We start from the raw sequence: 21,153 nt of genomic DNA, 5'->3' as shown, positions 1-21,153 counted from the left end.
TGCTAATGGCAGTGGCTATTCTCTAAGTGAACTTAATAGCAGGTAATGGATTTCTCCTCCAAGAACTTATCCAATCCTTTTTTAAACACAGCTATAGTAACTGCACTAACCACATCCTCTGGCAACAAATTCCAGAGTTTAATTGTGCGTTGAGTAAAAAAGAACTTTCTCCGATTAGTTTTAAATGTGCCCCATGCTAACTTCATGGAGTGCCCCCTAGTCTTTCTACTATCCGAAAGAGTAAATAACCAATTCACATCTAGACCTCTCATGATTTTAAACACCTCTATCATATCCCCCCTCAGCCGTCTCTTCTCTAAGCTGAACAGCCCTAACCTCTTTAGTCTTTTCTCATAGGGGAGCTGTTCCATTCCCTTTATCATTTTGGTAGCCCTTCTCTGTACCTTCTCCATCGCAATTATATCTTTTTTGAGATGCGGCGACCAGAATTGTACACAGTATTCAAGGTGCGGTCTCATCATGGAGCGATACAGAAGCATTATGACATTTTCTGTTTTATTCACCATTCCCTTTCTAATAATTCCCAACATTCTGTTTGCTTTTTTGACTGCCGCAGCACACTGAGCCGACGATTTCTGCCACTGGTAGGTCTCCCTTCTACACAGTATATGGGAAACGTCTTCGACCTCCTTTGCCATTGCCGTTGGAAGTGCTGTCTCCAGCTGTACAGATCACGGCCCAACAGTTGTGCCAGGTCTTGAAATCCACTCGGGAGAAACCTCTGCGCACTGCAATTATTGCGAAAACATTTGCAGATCGCCTGCGACGGCCAGCCCCAGCATTTCTTCCCGGGGAGAAGGTGTGGCTAAGCACCAAACACCTCCGCTTGTGGCTTCCTTCGATGTGTCTGGCTTCAAAGCACATTGGCCCGTTCGCTATCAAGGAAAGGGTAGGGGCAGTTTCCTACCACCTCCATCTCCCGCCTATGCTCAGGGTACACAACGTCTTCCACATTTCCCTGTTGAAGCCATTGGTTCTCTCTCCTTTCCATAGGAAGACGCCTGCGCCGGCCACTCCTGGGGCACAAGAAGATTCTGTCTATCAGGTTAAGGAGGTACTGGACGTGCGGTTCCGCCTCAGACTCTGGAAGTACCTCCTCTCGTGGGAAGGCTACGGTCCCGAAGAGAATTCCTGGGAGCCAGCCGCCAACATCTTGGACAAGGGCCTTCTCCACCAGTTTCATGTGGATCATCCAGGTAAACCCAGGCCTCCAGGAAGGGGGCGTAGGTTTATCCACTCACCACGTGGCCCGGTCCGGCCGCGGGAACTCCTCTTCGGCCTCCCAGGCCCGAAACACAGCCTAACGCGACCTTCTCCCTGCGAGGGAGACACTGACAACGATCCGCGGCTGGCCCCGCCCCCCTAGGTGCACGCGCGCGCCAGGGCTTCAGATTTAAAGGGGACAGCACGGGAAACAAGAGACAGCATTCATGATGACGTCAGACGCTGCCGGGCTATTTAAACCTGGCAGTCACAACTATAACTCGCCTTGCAACGAGGTTCCCTCTCTGCTGAGAGCATCCAGTTGCTGTTCCTGTCTTCTGGTTCCTGACTTCAGACTTCTGACTTCTGACCCGGCTTCGTCCATCGACTCTGATTTCAGCTTCCGCCCCTAGTTTTGGCTTCAGCCTCTGACTTCTGGCTTCTGACCTGGCTTCGTCCATCGACTCTGATTCCAGCTTCCGCCCCTGGCTTTGGCTTCGGACTTCTGGCTTCTGACCTGGCTTTGTTCCTGGACTCCGACTTCAGCTTCCTCTGCCTCCACAGGTATCCGGTTCTTGCTGGCCCAGAGGATTCTCCTAAGTCCAAGCGGCTTGGGCTCTCACGGGCTCCTCCCGGGGGAGCCGCAGGCTTCCGAGGATGAAGACTCTTCTAGCCTCCTGGGCCCTACCATCCTCATCTACCATCTCTTTGGCTGCTTCCTGGATCCTTGGTCACATAGGGTCCCACCTAAGTCCAAGAGATCCAGGTCCCTACGGGCTCTTCCTGGGGGGACCTCGGACTTCCAGTGGTGAAGCCTTCTTCGGAGTCTCTCCTCAGCGCCACCTCCCGGGTGCGACGCTCACTGTGGGTCCCCACAGCGCAACACCTGCAGTCTCAGCCGGCCCAAGGGTCCACGATCCTAACACTACCTCTTCCAGAAGGCTGCTAAATTTGATAAGCATCAGCTGCTTCACCAGTCGGTGATGGTCAAATCCGCCCTCAAAAGGTACAAGCGCTCTTGTACCCATTCCTTGGTGCTCCCAGAGAAGGATCACAGAGCGATGGTCGCTCTTGGGAGGAAAGTGTTCCAGGCTGCCATGCTTATTGCATGCATCGCTGCCTACCAGCTCTACATGAGCCAGTAGACATGGAATATCTGGAAGCAGGTGCAGGAGGTGGCTGAACAGCTGCCTGAACAGCAGTAAGATAACCTCATGTCACTGGTGCACAAAGGTCTGGAGTGCGGGAAACATGAGGTCCGTGCAATCTATGATGTTTTTGAGACTGCATTGAGAGTCTCTGTTGCGGTAATTGATACCCGCAGAATGGCTGTGAGCCTTGGATATCGACCAGGAGTACAGGAATGACTCACTGACATGTCGTGTACTGGAGAGAATCTCTTCAGAGATATAGTGAGATATGCTGTGACCCAACTCCAGGGCCACCATGAAACCCTCCAAGAACTCTCTGCCAGTACTCAGGACCCGTCCTCCTCATTCAGAAGGCTATCGAGACCAGGGCCAAGGAAGTCTTTCGCCAAAGGAAGTACTATCTTCAACCTCCTTACTCCCGTCATTACCATCAGGGCTCCCTTGACCATCCCAGGCAGCAAAGACCTCCCAGCCAGCTACTCAGTCAACTCTGCGAATAGGGTTTTGACTGGGCTACAGGGAGCGTAAGCCAGTCACCCATACCTGGTCAGGGGAAGGCTGCGTTTCTTTTGTGAACCAGTGGCCCAGTCTAACCTTGGACTAGTGGGCTCTGTCCATCGTCCGTCAGGGGTACCAATTGAATCTTGCCAAATTGCCTTCCGTGCCCATATTGGGGGCCAGTAGCACATCAGTTGGTACTTCTAATGGTGCTTTCCTCTCTCTTCATGGACAGAGCATTCGAGCCCGTACCACCAGGGCAAAGAGGATGGGGATTCTACTCCAGGTACATCCTGATTCCAAAAAACAAGGGACTCCATACCATTCTAGACCTAAGGGCCTTGAACAAGTTTTTAAAACAAGAAAAGTTCAAGATGGTTTCCCTGGGGATAAACCTGGGGGGTGGCCCAAGATGGCGGCATAAGCTGGACGCTTGTAAGGTCGGCGTTAAGATTTCCTGAAATTTTCTTTGGAAATTAATTGTTATGCCTGCGAAAAGGAAGGGCAAAGTGAGGGTGTATCCCTCAGAAACTCTGCCCATACCTATACAGCTGGAAATCATGAAATTTATGTCCTTACCTGGAAACATACCAGCACCCGAGGATCCTGATGTGCTAAGTGGGGTAGGAGATCCACTTGAGCCGGCAGAGGAGGCTTCGCTGAGCTCCAAACCAAGGAGGTCACCAGCGCAGAGAGAGTGCGGGGGAAGCACCAACGAGGGACCGGGAAGTGATGTCACTTCCGATTCCGGATGCGGAGCAGTAGGAGAAAAAGTGGGCGAGACGCCGCAGGATTCAGAACCTCCGGAGGCACAACAACTTTGAAGTACTGCGGCGAATCCAGAGGTAAATGGAGGGGAAACAGCAAAAGCAAACTATCCTTTGGGAGAGGGAGCGACTGAACCTGGAATTTGAGTTATAGCAGGTACAAGTGGAGAGATATGTGAGTGGAGAGATCGAGAGCCCCCTTACCCGACCATCTCTCGTGACCCTAGACAGCCTGTGGGATTTGATGGCTCGGTTTGCAGCTGATATGAGAAGTTTAAAGCAGAAAGTAGACCAAACTACTTTCAAGCAGCAACAGGATCTGGGAGAAGTTAAAAAAAAAAAAAAAGAAAAATGTTTTGGAGAGAGTCTCTGAATTAGAAAAAAAGGATAAGAAAACGCAGGAATTTAAAGCAGTTGTGACAAAAGATAGAGAAATGCTAGCTAGGCGTTTGGAACATCTTGAAAATAACACCAAAAATATGAACCTAAGATTCCTGAATGTTCCAAGAATCGTAGGAGAAATCCCATTTACAACTTTAAAAAGATTTCTTCAAGAAGGACTGGGTTTTTCAAATGATGATATGCCTGCTATTAATTCCTGTTATTTCTTGCCAAGATCTAGAAATTTGAATAGGGAAACCAACATGCAAATCCAAAATGATTTGACAAATTTTCTGGAAAATTCAGATTAGGAAGTATTAGATAGGGTTACGCTGTTGGTTTCTCTAATTTCTACCTATGATATTAATAAAATAATGAAAGTATACTTTAGGAAATACCTGGTAAAATTTCTAGATATAATAAAATTTTTTCCTGATTTGGCATTAGCGATGCAAGTACGACGGAAAGGTTTCTTAGCACTTCGTCAAGAAGTTGTTGCCCTAAGGTTTTCATTTTTATTAAGCTTTCCGTGCAAATGAATTGTAAAAAAAAGAGAGACAAATGTTTTATTTTCTTTACCCCTGATCAACTAAGGGTTTTTATAGATTCAAAGAAACCCAGAACACCAACCCCTGTGTTGTAAGCTGGAATTAAGCCAGGTATGCTATGCTTGTCCATTTTGTTTTTGCCTGAAGATGAGTTACTTATATTAACTCCTAAGTTCTAGCCCTTACCTATTAGAATAATTGACAGTAAAAGAACATGATTATTTACTGAATACTATTATGTGGTATTAATAATGGAATTAATATGTGAATTCACACTTTAAATTTAAATTGTGTAACTTAATGAGAAATTGGTTTTTTTTCTGGATAAATAGTTAAGGATTACATGTAAATCACTTGGATTTTCTGCTACAAACGTTTGTTTGTTTTGTAAAATTAAAGAATTAAAAAAAAAAAAAGATGGTTTCCCTGGGCACCTTGATCCCACTTTTGCAAAAAGGGAACTGGCTATACTCCCTCGACCAATAGGACGCATACACCCATATTGAGATCTTCCCCGATAACAGGAAGTATTTCCGATTCGTGATTAGAAATCAGCACTTCCAGTACTGGGTTTTGCCATTCGGCCTCATGTCCACCCCATGGGTCTTCACAAAATGCCTGGACGAAGTGACGGCATACCTATGCAGAATGGAGTACATATTTTCCCATACCTAGACATGCTGGTCAGGAGCACATCTCAGGCAGGAGCAGTTAGCTCCATGCACTTGATCATTAGGGTGTTGGAGACACTAGGGTTCGTTCTCAACTACCAAAGTCCCATCTCAGCCCGTCACCTCAATTGGACTTCATAGGTGCCCTGCCAGACAACGGCTCAGACCAAGGCCTTTCTGCCTCATCAGAGGGCTGTCGCCTTGGCGACCATTGTGGCAGACGTTCAGCAGAGCCAGCAGGTGTCAGCTTGGCACATGTTGAAGCTGTTGAGCCATATAGCCACAACTGTCCATATCACTCCCTTGGCACATTTAAACATACGCAGAGCCCAATGGAGCTTGAAGTCACAGTGGCACCAGGCCACTCAGAGCCTCCAGGATTGCATCCGAGTCACGCCGTCTTTCAGGGACTCATTGTCCTGGCAGTGGGTACTTTCCAACCTGGAACAGGGGATTTCCTTTCGGAGTTTCTCCATGCAAATTGTGCTAACCACGGATGCATCTTCCCTGGAGTAGCGAATCGGATATTCCGCATCTGAGTGAGCCTGGACGTAGATCAATTTGCGTCCCCATGCAACAGGAAGGTGCCTCGGTTCTGCACCCTGTTCAGGTTAGTCAGCAAACCAGCCTCAGATGCCCTTGCACGTCATTGGGGCAAAGGTCTTCTGTACACGTATCCTCCAATTGTCTTAGTGGCGAAGACTCTCTTGAAGCTTTGCGAGGACAGTAGGACTATGATCCTCATAGCCCCTCATTGGCCAAGACAGGTCTGATTTCCACTCCTGTGGAAGTTGTCCATCCGGAAACCGACCAGTCTGGGGACTTCCCCAGATCTCATCACCTAAGATCAAGGCAGGCTGTGGCATCCCAACATCTAGGCCCTGTCGTTCACAGCCTGGACGTTGAGAGGTTAATTCTGCAGCTGCTTGATCTTTTAGAAGTTGTGTCTCAGGTTCTGGTGGCTTCCAGAAAGCCTTCCACTAGAAAGTTTTGCAGACTGAAGTGAAAGAGGTCTTCTGTGTGATGTGAGCAGAAGGCCCTAGATCAGGGGTCAGGAACCTTTTTGGCTGAGAGAGCCATAAACGCCACATATTTTAAAATGTAATTCCATGAGAGCCATACAATATGTTTAAAACTAAATACAAGTAAATGTGTGCATTTTATGTAAGATCACACTTTTAAAGTACAATAAGTCTCTGAAAATATTACACCAGGCCTTAAGACACCAATACATCTCCTATTAGGAAAACGGACCAAGTCAGGTTGCTATAGAGTCCTACACAGAAACTACACGCCAGCAGAAAACCTCACCTGAATCACGTGCTGTCCCTCACCTAACATAGAATAAAGAGACCAAAACGCATAACAAGAAGCATGCAGAAAAAACTGAATTGGAAACTGCAACAAGCCAGAGTCTCTGTATGCAGTGTAACAAAGGAAAAAAAAAACATCACCCATCCTTATAAAACAAATCAAGAAATATAAAATCATCAGCAGTAAAACTGTACTAACAAAAAGAACATATTTCGAAACAGCTGATGAGTGGAATATCCAATAATTAAAAACTCATATAAAACATTTCCAGATACCAACAAAATATTTCAAAATAGCAGACACAAAGACCCAGTAATGAAAAATAATAAGGATACAAAAATTTTTTTGCTCTGCATACCTGGGAACGTTTGATATCCAGGTGTCCTGAGATTGTTCTGAATTAGCAGGAGGTGGGGTGGTTTGCTTGGAACTTTCTCCTCTCTCTCTCAGTCACATACCAGCGCTCTCTCTCACACTGGCTCTCAATGACACACCTATACACACATGCTCTCAGTACTCACATATACACATGCTTTTTCTCTCTCACTTATATAGGCTCTTAATTACACATTTACACACATGCTGTCTATCTTTTCACGCTTACACACACACACACACAGGCTTTCAATCACATAAATACATGCTGTCTTTTTCTCTCACACACAGACTCTCATTCACATGCTTACAAACATGTCCTCTCTTTCTCTCATTTACACACAGGCTTTCAATCACATACTCACATGCTCCCTCACCTAAATCAGCTCTCAATCACACACAGACACACATGGTCTCTCTCTCTCATTTAAACACAGGCTCTCAATCACATACTCACATGCTCCATCACCTAAACCAGCTCTCAATCACACACAGACACACATGATCACTCTCTTACTTATACTCACAGGCTCTTAATCATACATACACATGATTTCTCTCACACACAAAGGATCTCAATCATACACACATACTCTTTCACACAAACAGGTTTTCAATCACAAACTTACACATACAGGTTCCCAGTCGTAAACTTACATTCATGCTCTCTCTCTCACAGGCAGGCTCTCAATCACAGACATACTCTCTTTCACATATACAGGCTCTCAATCATTCACATACATGCAATCTCTCACTCACAAACACACACAGGCCCCCCCAGCTCTCAATCATTCACATACATGCAATCTCTCACACACACACACACACGCCCCCGCCCCCCACGGCCCGGAAGAGGAAAAGGAGAGTATCGGGTGCGTGCGCGGCAAGAGGAGGCCACGCTAGTGCGCTCGGCATCGGCCCGAAGAAAAGAAGACTGCAGCGCGGCTCGGAGGAAAATGAAGAGGTTCAACCGCGGCCGATGGGACTCCGCCTCTGCGAGGGCTGAAAATGAAGGAGGTTAGCGTTGGGAGGAGGCTGCTGCTGCTGCCGCGAGTTCCCGGGGTGGGGGAGAGAGAGAGTGAATGAGCGAGCGAGCTCATTCACTCTCTCTCTCCCCCACCCCGGGAACTCGCGGCAGCAGCAGCAGCCTCCTCCCAACGCTAACCTCCTTCATTTTCAGCCCTCGCGGAGGCGGAGTCCCATCTGCCGCGGTTGAACCTCTTCATTTTCCTCCGAGCCGCGCTGCAGTCTTCTTTTCTTCGGGCCGATGCCGAGCGCACTAGCGTGGCCTCCTCTTGCCGCGCACACACCCGATACTCTCCTTTTCCTCTTCCGGGCCGTGGGCGGGGGGAGGAAGAAGAGAGCACGCCAGTGCCGCAGACTCCAGCTGTCCTGCCGCGTTCCGCCCGGGCTGACAGCATTTTAAGCCCGGGCGGAGGAGGACCGGGGAGCAGCTGGGTCAGCGGGAAAGTGTGGCGAAACTTGTCTGCGAGCCAGATGCAGCCCCCAAAAGAGCCATATCTGGCTCGCGAGCCATGGGTTCCCGACCCCTGCCCTAGATCCTTTCTCCTGTTCCCCACAAAAACTGCTTGACTACCTTCTACACCTATCGGAAGCTGGTTTAAAAGCCAACTCTATTAGAGATCAATTAAGTGCGACTGGCGCATATCACCGAGGTGTAAATGGTACTCCCCTAAGGCTTCCTACTGTGACTTGGGACCTCAATGTGGTATTAGCTCAGCTGATGAAAGCTCCTTTTGAGCTGTCACGTATCTGTGACCTGAAGTACATGACCTGGAAGGTCATATTTTTGGTGGTGGTCACTTCAGTGTGCAGGGTCAACAGAGTGGTTTTGTGTGCATATCCTAAGTTTCTGCCTAAGGTGGTGACTCATTTCCAATATTCTTTCCCTGGCCTAATTTGCACCAAGGCGAATGAGCTCTGCACAGTTTGGACTACAAGCGAGCCTTTTAGCTGGAGCAGACAGAATCCCATAGACAGTTCACCCAACTTTCTGTTTCTTTTGATAAAAATAGGTTGGGCGTTGCCGTTGCCAAACAGACAATATCCAGTTGGATAGCAGATTACATCTCTTTCTGTTATGCCTAGGCAGGACTGCATCTTGGGGCTCATTCTGTCAGAGCCATGGCCCACTTGTGAGCAGTTCCTGTGCAGATGATCTGCAAGGCTGTGATGTGGAGTTCTCGTCACACATTCACATCCCTTTAGTCTGGTTACGATGGCCGACGTGACAGTCGGTTCAGCCAGTCTGTCCTTTGGAACTTGTTTGAGGTGTAGAACCCAACTCTTTCAACCTAGGGCCCTTTGTTTGGGTTCAGGCTGTCTTCCCCTCTGTTACCAACAGCACTGGTGTTGTTGTGCCCTTTGGCACCTATTTAAGTGACTGTTGGTCCTCTTTTTGTGTTGGGGAGCAGCCTGTAGCTAGGGATTCACCCATGTGTGAGGGCTACTATCCTGCTTGTCCTAGGAGAAAACAGAGTTGCTTATCTGTAATAGGTGTTCCCCAAGGACAGCAGAATGTTAGTCCTCATGAAACCTGTCTGCCACCCTGCGGAGTTAGGTTTCTCCTATTTTTTATTTTCATCATAATTCTATGTTACCAGTGTGAAGAGGGACCCCGTATGAATGCGTGTTATAAGGCATGCTGGGCATGCTCAGTGTTCCTAGCCAAAGTTCTAGAAACTGTGACATAAGTTTTCTGCATCGGGGTTTCATCTGATGATGTCACCCTTGTGTGAAGACTAACCTCCTGCTGTCCTTGGAGAACACCTGTTTCAGGTAAGCAACTCTGCTGTGTGCCCAGAAAAGCCACCTAGGTTTCCGTGGCTGATTTTTCTGCTGTTTACAGCGAACATCCGTTGTAGGGTAAGCAATTTATTTTTCTTTGCTGGGGGGCTCAGACCCGGAAGCCTTGCAGAGAGATTATAAAACAAAATCTCCATCAAGATATTCGGGCACTGGTGTATTCTAAGCAGAAAGCCGACTATTAGCTCTGACCATCCGAAAATCTGGACTGTTTGTACATTGACTTAGGGAAACACAAGTGGTTAAAACCTGTGATTTGGGGGATGTGATTTTTGTAGTAGGTTCTCTTAATTGACAGTGAAATATATATTTTCTTCTCTCATACTGCTACTAATGTGCTTGTTCACCCACATAACGCCTCTCTCACGAATGCCTAGGGCTGATTGTATCTCTTCTCTCTTATTTGGGCCTGTGGCTGGCCGTGTCCTCTCTCTCTCACATGGGCCAGTAGCTGGCTATGTCTCTTCTCTCTCTTGCTTGATCTCTCTCCTTTTATCTGTTGCTGTGCAGGTGGGATGACATTAAATGTAAGGTGGTTTGCAGCTGTCCTTTATGCTGCTTTGAATAGCTGCAGCAGCCAGAATCTGTCTCACAGGCAGTCACTGCAGTTACTGAACAAGCTGTTATCTCATCCGCCGAGCAGCTCCCAAGAAGAGGGGAAGAGCTGCCAAGAGCTTGTGTGCCGGGACTTTGTCAGCCAACGATTTACTGCATCCCTGGAGAAAGAGGAGTAAGTTAAGCTTCAAGCTCAAACATTTCCTGCTCTAACCTCTTCCATTCTGGATTTGGCTCTGAGCCTGGTTTAGTACAGATTTCAGAGCACACTGGTCTAGCCTGCCAAGAGTGATCTGCCTGAGGTCTAAGAATTGGTTCTGGTTCTCAAGCTGGGCTTCCCATTTCCACTGATGGATAAAAGAGTGAGGAGAGTGTCCTAAGGAGTGCTTTTAGTTGTTTTTAAAGGCTTGTTTACAAAACTGCTGGTGGAAATGAGACGCAGAGCAAAATCTATCCCCCCGCCTCCACCCGCCGTTCACTATAGGACAGTAGGAAAACCTCCTGCAGAAAATAAGAAACCGTTCCTCTGCACTCAGGCAGGCCAGTCCAGCAAATGGAGATGGAGTAAAGCTGACTCGCTGACCTCACTGACATATAGCTCTGCCCCGACATCAGCTTGCCAGTATTCTCCGTCTCCAGCAGATGGTGGACATGCATCTTCCTTGTGGGGATTGCTTATGGTAAAAAAAAAAGAAAGAAACAGACGATAGACTAGGAGAAGATTCAGACGCATGACTTGAGCTCCTGAGGTGATACCCGTTTGGTCCCTCCCTCAGCTGAGCACTTTAAGTCTGGAAGCCTGCCTGGCATAGATTAAAAAAAAAAAAAAAGGGCAGAAAAGAGAATGAGGGAGTGGTCGGCAATGAAGGCTTGTGCCCTCTCCCCCCAAGTTGGTACCCAATTATACTGTCAGCCAGGAAGGGCAGAGCTCAGGTTAAAAAAAAAAAGATTAGGGAAGTTTTAGATCCCCTCTTTTTTCCTTACCAGGTCCTCCTTCTCTCGGTGTTTTCATCTTTGTCTCTTACCTCCTTTTCCCTCTCACTTCTCTAGGGAGTTAGTGTAGAGTGGAGGCAGCTCAGACTCAGTGGGGCGGATTTTAAATGCCCTGCGTGCCGGCGCGCCTATTTTGCATAGGCCGCCGGCGCGCGCAGAGCCCCGGGACGCGCGTAAGTCCTGGGGCTTTCTAAAAGGGGCGTGTCTAAAATGACGTGGAGTTGCGGGGGCGGGCCCGGGGGCGTGGTCGAGGCCTCCGGACCAGCCCCCAGGTCGGGTGATGGCGCGTGTAGATTTACGTCTGCTTTTAGCAGGCGTAAATCATGAAACAAAGGTAAGGGGGGGGCTTAGATAGGGCCGGGGGGGTGGGTTAGGTAGGGAAAGGGAGGGGAAGGTGGGGGGAGGGCGAAGGAAAGTTCCCTCCGAGGCCGCTCCGAAATCAGAGCGGCCTCGGAGGGAACAGGCAGCGCGCGCTGGGCTCGGCGCGTGCAGGTTGCACAAATGTGCACCCCCTTGCGCGCGCCGACCCCGGATTTTATAAGATACGTGCAGCTACGCGCGTATCTTATAAAATCCAGCGTACGTTTGTTCGCGCCTGGAGCGTGAACAAACGTACGCGATCGCGCAAATTTAGAAAATCTACCCCAGTGAGTTGAGCAGCTTATGGCTAGGCCCCACTTCTCAGACTTGATTCAGTAGGCTGCGGCGAGGGTTTCTTTTCCCTTGCGCTTAGGCATTTGTCTGCATTCTCGCCGCCCGGTGGTGTCCTGCCTGGGCACGCACACGTACAGGTATTGTGCGCGTAAGGTCACAGCCTAGATTTGCGCGAGTATTTGCACAGGTACACCAAGGTGGTTTTGGAGTGCACACAGGAGGCTGCCTAGAGCCGATTGCAGGAAATCTATGGCACCCGGGACAAAAATATCTAAGTGCCTTGTTAACTGTGAGGCTTGCCATATAAGGGCAATCCAGCCATTGCTTTCGCTACACCTGTGTCAACCCTCTTTTAGATGCTCAAGACAACTTGACTACTACAGATTTTGCTAACATTGGGACTTCCCCTTGCTTATGGTGACTGCGGAGGGGAATAGGGCAGGAGGCGATACAGCACAGTGGACAGTTCCTCTCCCCCAGAGGCAACCCTGAGAGGGGGATCAGAGAGTGTCAGGTTTGGACCTATGGGCCCCGGTATGGATTCATCCTCCTTCTCCTGTTACTGATTTGCTGCTAGGAGTTAGCAATCTGTTATTGATCTGATGCCTGATGAGAGGAGCAATCAGATAGTAGTTAGCAATCTGTAGTTATATAGGAGAGTTAAGGGTAGATCCTTGGACCAGTGGCAGATGACCACGCCCCCGGGGGGAATGATCCAGAGTGGGACCACTGGTCACACTCAGAGTTAGGAGACAGACACACACTAGTTCTTTTATTAGACAGTATACTGAACCACCAGAGATGGCAGTGGTGAGCTGGTAAGCCCGGCTGAGCTGTAGTCCCTCAGATACTGGAACAGCGATCCCTGGAGGCTGAGCTGAAGAGAGACTGAGATATAGTGAGTAGGCAGGGTATGCAGAGTTCATGGACAGAACCTGATGGTAACACTCACACAATGTCCCAATGAAGCCCAGGAGCTGGAAGGTATAGGCCCTCGAGGAGCGAGTAGCTGGTTCCAGGGAAAGCTCAGAGAGAATGATGGTAACTCACTGATGAAGCTGATATAGTTGGTAGTGAAGACTTCCAGGCAGAAGAGTATATGAAGCGAGTCTGGGATCAGGGCCCTCGAGGAGCGAGTACCGGTTCCAAACTGTCACCTGAAAAAACAAAGAGAGAGTGAGGCCCCTGAGGAGCGGGTACCTCTGGTAAGTCCGAGGAAGCAGAGTTGCTTAGGTAGCAAAACCCCTTGCTAACTCGATGTGTTAGCAAATTCTGAGACCTTAAATATCCTTGACAAAGTATCTAAGTTGAGCTTTCTGAACTCTGGGACGACTGCCAAATCTGGGCTACTTACCAGCTATTTTCTCTGAGTTGAGGTAGACTCTTGGAAAATAAACTATGGTGCCAACAGACAGATTATCAGAAAGGAACCTTTGTATCTCTTGATGGGACATTTGCATATTTTTAGGATTTAAATTATAGTCCAGGTGAGAGGTACCTGTTTGCATTGCCCTATGCTTTACCAGAGGTAAGGGGCTTCTGGACAGTTGGAGACCCTAGAGACACATCTCATGTCAAAATCATAATGGCCGCCCCCTACCCTACCCTACATTCAGATGAAGGCACAGAAGGGTGGCAGTATGCTCAGTATGTCTTCTCCTCCTGCAGTGCCTTTCCCTGGTTTGACCTGACCACTGTACAGCAGAAAGAGACCCCATTCAGCAAGCTGTTGATGAGCAGCCCAGCGTTCCAGGAGCACCTTCTCAAGGTCTACTGTGCCTCATTTGGAATCTCTGTGCAGCTGAGAGGGAATCGCATCTCTTCAAAGCCGATTCCCAAGAAGTCAGTGCTGTTGGTACAGATACCTTGCTGAATCCCGAAGACAGCATATAGATGGATTCTCTTCTAGGACCGGCCTGAAATGGAGGCCTTATGACTCTGGACCAGTCAATGAGGCCTTTTAGCATGCTGGATTTATTGATGGGAGTGCAGAATAAATCATTGTCTTTAAAATGTTGTGAAGGTTTTATTTTTTGGCCCCTGCAGTTTCCTCCTGCTCCTTCAGGCTTTCAGCTCAAGCAGAACCATCCTCTGCTGTAGCTGTGCTGCAGTAAATGGAATTACTTCTGACTACACTGGCTGACGATGTTTAAAGTTTAGGCCCATAAAGGAAACAGAGTTCTCACAGACACACATCACATGATTGTAAACACCAAGTATGCAGAATCTGAAGGAAGGGCGGTCAGAGTTACAAGAGACAGCCTAGACTGTGTTTTGGGAACACTGCAGGCATTGCTCATAACATAGTTTCAGATATACAGCTAGGGTACAGCAGTGAGTACTGAACTGACCGATAATAGCTAGAGGAGAACAGAGATCACTTCCTGGCTGTAATAGAGCAGACTAATCCTTTGGAAAAGTAAGCTTTGATGTGTATAATTATATATATAGTTAGGAAAATTACAGTGCTAAACAGTGTACACTAATCAATTAAGTGCTTCTGAGAAAATGCAAATCAATATGTAGATAAAGCACTCATAAATAAATTTAAATTCAGTAAAACAAAATGTATTTGAATATATAACAATAATCTTCAATTACCACAGTATAAATTATTCATTAAAACATGCAATATAAGCAATAATCAAATGGCTAATAACCAATACTAGGATGTTCAGAAAACTGAACAAACAATCCTTCAATAAATTGTTCTTATAAAGCCAAGGTCAGTAGAAACTTCCACCACATATATAGTTGTATATCGTGAAGCTAGCAATGTCCATCCCGCCAAAAACAATATAACAGTTTTTTCCTCTTCCCAACACAGGCCTCTGTTTCACCAAAAGTGGCTTCTTCACGGGGAAAAAGCTGTACGGCTCAAAAAGGAGCCAGTAGCATATTTATTTATTTATTTATTTAAGAACTTTTTTATTCCGGCATTAGAGGGCACATCATGCCGATTCACGGGTTGGGATCAAACGAAATGAAGAGGTCAAGGTGGAAAATAAAGGAACAAACGGTCAATGAATTGCCAGAAGCAGACATATCAGAAATTAACAATGTGGGTAGCAGAAGGTATAGAATAGGAGCTATATACAGAGTTCAGTGGCATATGCAAGGGTTCGGAACAGTATACAGTGTACATGGCAGAAATTCAAAATACAGTATTCATGGTTCGGAACAAAATACAGTGTACATGGCAGAAATTCAAAATACAGTAATGCCTTTTGGCAATTTTCATGTTCTGTTTCAATGTAAACCGATGTGATCTTTATTTCATATAGGAACACCGGTATATAAAAATCTAAAAATAAATAAATAAATAAATATTCATGGTTCGGAACAGTATACGGTGTACATGGCAGAAATTCAATATACAGTATTCCTGGCTGATTTCAGATAGGGGGAGAGGAGGTTAGTCGGGGTAGGCCTGTTTAAATAACCATGTTTTTAGTTTCTTTTTGAATTTGAATGGGCAAGGTTCAAGGCGGAGATTTGTAGACAGGGAGCTCCATCGTGAGGGACCTGCAATAGAAAAGAGACGATCCCTCTCTTTTTTGAGAGAGGGCACGTGGAGGGTCGCTTTATTGATTGTTCTGGTGGGTCAATTCGGATTTGTAATACTGAAAGGGGAATCAAGCCAGTTGGAGTCATGAGAGTATAGAGATTTGTGGATAATAATAAGGGTTTTATATAGGATACGAGATGGGATGGGGAGCCAGTGAAGGTCTTTGAGGATAGGGGTGATGTGGTCGGATTTACGTGCGTTTGTGATTATTCTTGCTATTGCATTTTGTAGCATTTGGAGCGGTTTTATAGTGGAGTAGGGGAGCCCTAGGAGGAGTGAGTTACAGTAATCCAGTTTCGAGGACAAGGTGGCTTGAATTACCGTGCGGAAGTCGTGGGTGTGTAGTAAGGGTTTTAGGTTCTTTAATACCTTGAGTTTGAAAAAACCTTCTTTGAGGATAGAGCTGATATGTTTCTTCAAGTTTAGTTGTTGGTCTAAAGTGATTCCAAGGTCTCTTACAGAGGGTTGTGCAGTGATGGAAGTGAAGGCTGGGTCGTTTGCCAGTGCAGGTTTGGGTGTGGTATGGTGGGAGATGAATAGCAGTTCCGTTTTGTTGGTATTGAGGGCGAGGTGGAGATTGGTGAGAAGGGAGTTGATGGATGTGAGGCAGGTTTCCCAGAACTTTAATGCGTTGGAGATGGAATCCTGGATAGGTATGACGATTTGGACATCATCAGCATATAGATAGAACTTGAGGCCAATGTCTGAGAGTAAATGGCAGAGGGGTGTGAGGTAAATGTTAAAGAGGGTTGAGGAGAGGGAGGAACCTTGTGGGACTCCTTGAGAAAGGGAGTAGGAAAAGGACATAGCGTTGCCCATTTTAACTGAGAATGTTCGTTTAGTCAGGTAGGATTTGAACCATAGGAGGGCTATGCCTGAAATGCCGATATCTGCTAAGCGGGACAGGAGGAGATTGTGGCTTATGGTGTCAAATGCCACAGAGATATCAAGGAGGGCAAGGAGGTAGCAGTGACCCAGGTCCATTCCAATGAGTAGGTGGTCGGAAAGGGTAAGCAAGAGGGTTTCTGTTTTAAAGTGTTTACGGAATCCAAATTGTGAAGTGTGAAGAATCTTGTGGTTTTACAGGTAGTCCATGAGTTGTGAATTGACTACTCTTTCCATTACTTTGGCGATAAACAGGAGGTTCGAGATGGGGCGGAAATTGACAGGGTCTTTAGGGACTAGGGAAGGCTTCTTGAGGAGGGGTTTAACCACAGCCTGCTTGAGTGTATCCGGGACTATGCCTGAGGAGAGTGAATAGTTAATGATGTTGGCTATTGCTTTGGAAATGGAATTAGAGATGAGTAGAAGTGCTTTAGTGGGGATAGTGTCAGAGGGGTGGGAGGCCGGTTTAATTTTTTTGAGTATGGATTCAATTTCTTTGGAGAATGTGAGTTCTAGTGAAGCGAGGGAGGCAGAGGATGGGCAAGTCCCAGGGGAAGGGGGTGCTGGGTGTTGGTGAATCTGGAGAGTAGGTTTGATATTTTGTTATTGAAGAAGAGTGCCAGTTCTTCATATTTGGCGGAGGCTTTGGAGTCAGGTATGGAGGGCGGAGAAGGTTTGGTAAGGCCTGCGACATAGGAGAAAAGCGCTTTGGGGTTGTACATGTATTCATGGATTTTAGAAGAGTAGAAGTCCCGTTTGGACTTCAGTGTGGTGATTCTATAGCAGTGAAGGGCAGATTTTTAGTTGGAGGAGTGTTGTGGAGATGGTTTCTTGCGCCATATTCTCTCTTTCTGTCTGAGTTTATTTTTCATAGTTTTTAGCTCGGGGGTATACCAAGGGTTGTGTTTGGACACTGAGGCAAGGTCACATCTGGAGATAGAGCAGAGTTTGTTGGCAACGTCCAATGTGAGGTTGCTCCAAGAGGCTATGGCGGTTTCAGAATTGGTGCAGTCGAGTTTGGGTAGAGTGGAGGATAAAGCTGAAATGAGATCGTCGCTAGGGCAGGACTTTCTGAAAATTATGGTTGAGCCTTGGGCAGAGTTATTGGGGGGCTTAGCATTAAGGGAGAGAAGAGATTCAATGAGACAGTGGTCAGACCAAGGCACTAGAGTGCAAGTGGGGGTGTTAGTGGACTGGATGTGAGAGTTGGTGAAAATCAGGTCTAGAGTATGTCCGGCTTTGTGGGTAGGGGAGGAAATGATTTGTTGGAGTCCAATAGCATGGAGGGAGCTGAGGAAGGCTTCGCATGAAGATGTTCATGGGAGGGAGTCAACATGGAGGTTAAAATCTCCAAGTATAATGGTGGGGATATCAATGTTGATGTCTGCAATAAGTTCAATGAGGGGGTAAGGGTCAGATTCGAGAAAGGCAGGAGGGGAGTAGACTAGGCAGACTTGAAGTTCCGTGGATTTGAATAGGCCGAATTCGAGTTTAGGCAGGGTGTCTATAGGAATGGGTTTGAGATTTAGGAATTTTTTGGCTGCAAGGAGTAGGCCTCCACCTCTTTTGTTGGTTCTTGGAATAGAGAAAATCTCGTAAGAGATCTACAACACAAATAATAAGAGTATCTACAACACAAAAACCATATTCAAAACAACAGAACCTATCACACATACATTTTTATAAAATATATAATGAAAACATAATTACCAGTGTTATAATGTTGGGCAAACATAAATAATCAGAAAAAAGTTCTTTCCATATGCAAAAATGCATTATTCATAATTCTATTGAATATCATCTGAACTAAAAAAAACTAAGAAGAGAAATACAGTACTAAATTATATTGGATTCAGATTCTAACTCTGCTATTACTTAAAAGAAATATAGAGAAATGTATGAGCTAAACCACAACTCTATCCAGGACCGGCCTACCATAGCCTTCCTCCCTCATCCTTGAACTAAAAACGAGGCTTGCAATGCACCAGCATCAAAGGGTCTTTAAATGTTGCATCAGCTGTTAAATGACAGCTGTAAACTGAAGACTATCATTAGACAAATGAGGGAAAATGTTCTCAGTCAAAAAAAACAAGGGCTTGAAACCAAATCTAAATTACAAAAATGCTTCCCACTCAGTCACAGAGTTCAACCCCGCTGGAGCCAAGGGTAAGTCACATATAAATATAATACTGCTCCCATCGTTGAAGGCACAATGAAATGTGTCCACCTCTTGGAAAAGTTAGCTGTCGAATAACAAAAACGCAAAGCTAGTCCACTGTGTGAGCATGATCAAGCTAGTTTTTCACTACTGAGGCCTGAAGTTTATAAGTACGTATGCAACTTTTATGTTACTCATTTTGCGCCTTAATTGACAATTTTGTATGTCCATTACACAACTTCTGATAGGGACAAATCAGAGCATACTCAGCTTGAGAGCTGTTGCAATCAAAATGGACTTGTAGAGTATGAGTGATCAGTAAAGTCGGATTGTTAGAGCATTGGCACATACTGAATAGTAAATGTATTGGAATTCTCCCTTCAAGAGCAAATCACAGAGGAGACTAGTTTGTTATGTAAATTCCATCCTTGTGTGCAAGCGAAAATTGCCAGTGATAGCGGATGATCTGTATCTCATCAGAGCAATAAGAAAATGGAAGAGTGCATATCATCCAATCTGCCGTTGGGTCTGAAGAAACAGTTCTCTGATGGCATATAGACCAAATTTAAAGGCATGTTTCACTATCTTCTGTGGATATCCTCTGTTGATGAACTTCTGATACATGTGGTATGCCTGATGTTTATATTCAGCAATAAATGTGCATAAGCATCTCAATCTTAGGAACCGACCTACCGGAATGTTGGTACATAAGTTCTTTGGATGGAAGCTGCTACAATGTAGCAAATTATTTCTGTCTGTAGCCTTGGTATAAATAGTGATGCATAATGTGTTTTCCTGTTTATAAATCAAAAGATCAGGAAAAGAAATCTGCTGATTATCATGATGTGTAGTGAACTGTAAATTAAGATCTATTGTATTGATCCAAGCAGAAAAAGCTATTAAAATATCCAACGGACCTTTCCAAATGAAAAAAAATCTATAAATCTTACCCACAACAAAATGTGAGACCAATACTGTGAAGTGTAAACATGATTCTCATCAAACTGTCCTACATAATAAGCAAGCAAGTAGGGGGGGCCTTAGTGCCATCACCATGCCATTAATGTTTATAATACTGATGGTTGAACATGAAAAAATGTTTAAGTGCTATGGATGCTAATTCCACCCCAAAAGTGCTGAAATCTCCATTAGCTGTCAACATAGCATTGATGACTTGTAACACAGAATCCTGAGGAATGTTGGAATAAAGGGTTGTTATATCTGCTGTAACCAGCCAACAAGGTTCTTTACTAAAAAATAAAGCAAGCCTGCAATGTCTGGATAAAATGGGAGGGATCACGGATGTATGATTTATTGAGTGGAACTAACGGTCACAGAAAGGAATCCATATATTTTGATAATGGCTCTAAGCAGAACCAATCTCTGAAACAATAGGATGACCATTCTCCATCACCTGCCCTAAATTATGGAACTCAATCCCATTGGAACTTAGAATGCAATCCAACTTAAAAACATTTAAAAAGGATCTGAAAACTTGGCTGTTCTTCAAAGCTTACAATGACATCCGAACTCTCACAACAATACCTCAGCAACTGAACTTTTCTTTTTCATTTCATTTCATTTAAAAAAATGTATTAATCGCCTAACACTAAAAGGCCTAGGCGATATACATAATATACATACATAATGATAAAAACAAAAACACAAATAACACAAACAAATGTGTAAGGTTTCATAGAAACCATATCAAGTTTATCAAAAATCTAACATTTAGAAACTTATCCCTACAAGGAGATTCACTGAGTAACATTCCTTATGATAGATCTAACAGGGAGATTCAACAAACAACACTCCATGAGTTCACTTTAACATATTAAAGACATTCACATTGTATTATACAATATTAAATGCGTGAGTAAGCAAATAACTCTTAAATGCGGAGCCGCTATAGAAAAGGAAGTTTCTCTAGTATTAAAGAGTCGTGCCTGTCGAACTGAGGGGATCTCCAATAAGTTCAATTGTGAGGATCTTAGGGATCTAACAGGATTATAGATTCGTAAGAGCGCATTAAACCAGACAGTTGAATCAGAGGCACGCAGTTTAAACACTATCATACCTATCTTGAATATTATGCGCTCATGAACTTTAACTTGCTCAGTTTCCATGGACAACAATACTCCGAACCACCTCCAGCTGATAACTCATACGGTCCCTTAGCTTGTTAACTTCCATGTTATTATATCACTCCTCTTTACCCTATCTGCTGTACTTTAACCTGACTGTATCTATTCCCACCCAGGCTCTACACATCTACCCTACCTTTACCCTGACGACGTTGCCTATATATAGATCCCCCTTTTTGAAAATAAGTAAGCTTTTATCCCCCTGTTGAAATATGTAAACCGTTGTGATGGCATTACCGAATGATGGTATATAAAACTCAATAAATAAATAAATGACCAGGTGGTGCTGACAAAGATTTGTGGATTTTAGGGACTAAATAAAAAACAGAAGTATTGGGAAAAAAACTTCAACTAGAAAGTAAAATTCTTTAGAAGTGATACATTTCTTGGAAAGACCCGAATCCAGCATGTTCTTGATTTGTATCTGTATATCTCCCATAG

At 45.4% G+C, this 21,153-nt stretch overlaps 1 protein-coding gene across 5 annotated transcripts in view; it reads left to right on the top strand.

Moving 5' to 3' along the window:
• NOXRED1 (NADP dependent oxidoreductase domain containing 1) overlaps positions 1–13,964 on the top strand; it is a 75,674-nt gene extending 61,710 nt beyond the window's left edge. For all 5 annotated transcript variants that reach the window (XM_029597659.1, XM_029597654.1, XM_029597657.1 and 2 more), the window contains 2 exons: positions 10,266–10,485; positions 13,626–13,964. In XM_029597659.1, coding sequence (XP_029453519.1) covers positions 10,266–10,485; positions 13,626–13,830 — 425 coding nt within the window. In that variant the 3' untranslated portion in view covers positions 13,831–13,964. The remainder of the gene's footprint in view (positions 1–10,265; positions 10,486–13,625) is intronic.
• The last annotated feature ends 7,189 nt before the right edge of the window (positions 13,965–21,153 follow it).

The sequence above is a fragment of the Rhinatrema bivittatum genome, chromosome 4 (assembly GCF_901001135.1).
Source record: "Rhinatrema bivittatum chromosome 4, aRhiBiv1.1, whole genome shotgun sequence".
In the NCBI taxonomy this organism is placed as follows: Eukaryota; Metazoa; Chordata; class Amphibia; order Gymnophiona; family Rhinatrematidae; genus Rhinatrema; species Rhinatrema bivittatum.
Note: the sequence above shows the minus strand (reverse complement) of the source record. Positions and strands in the feature narration are given on the sequence as shown.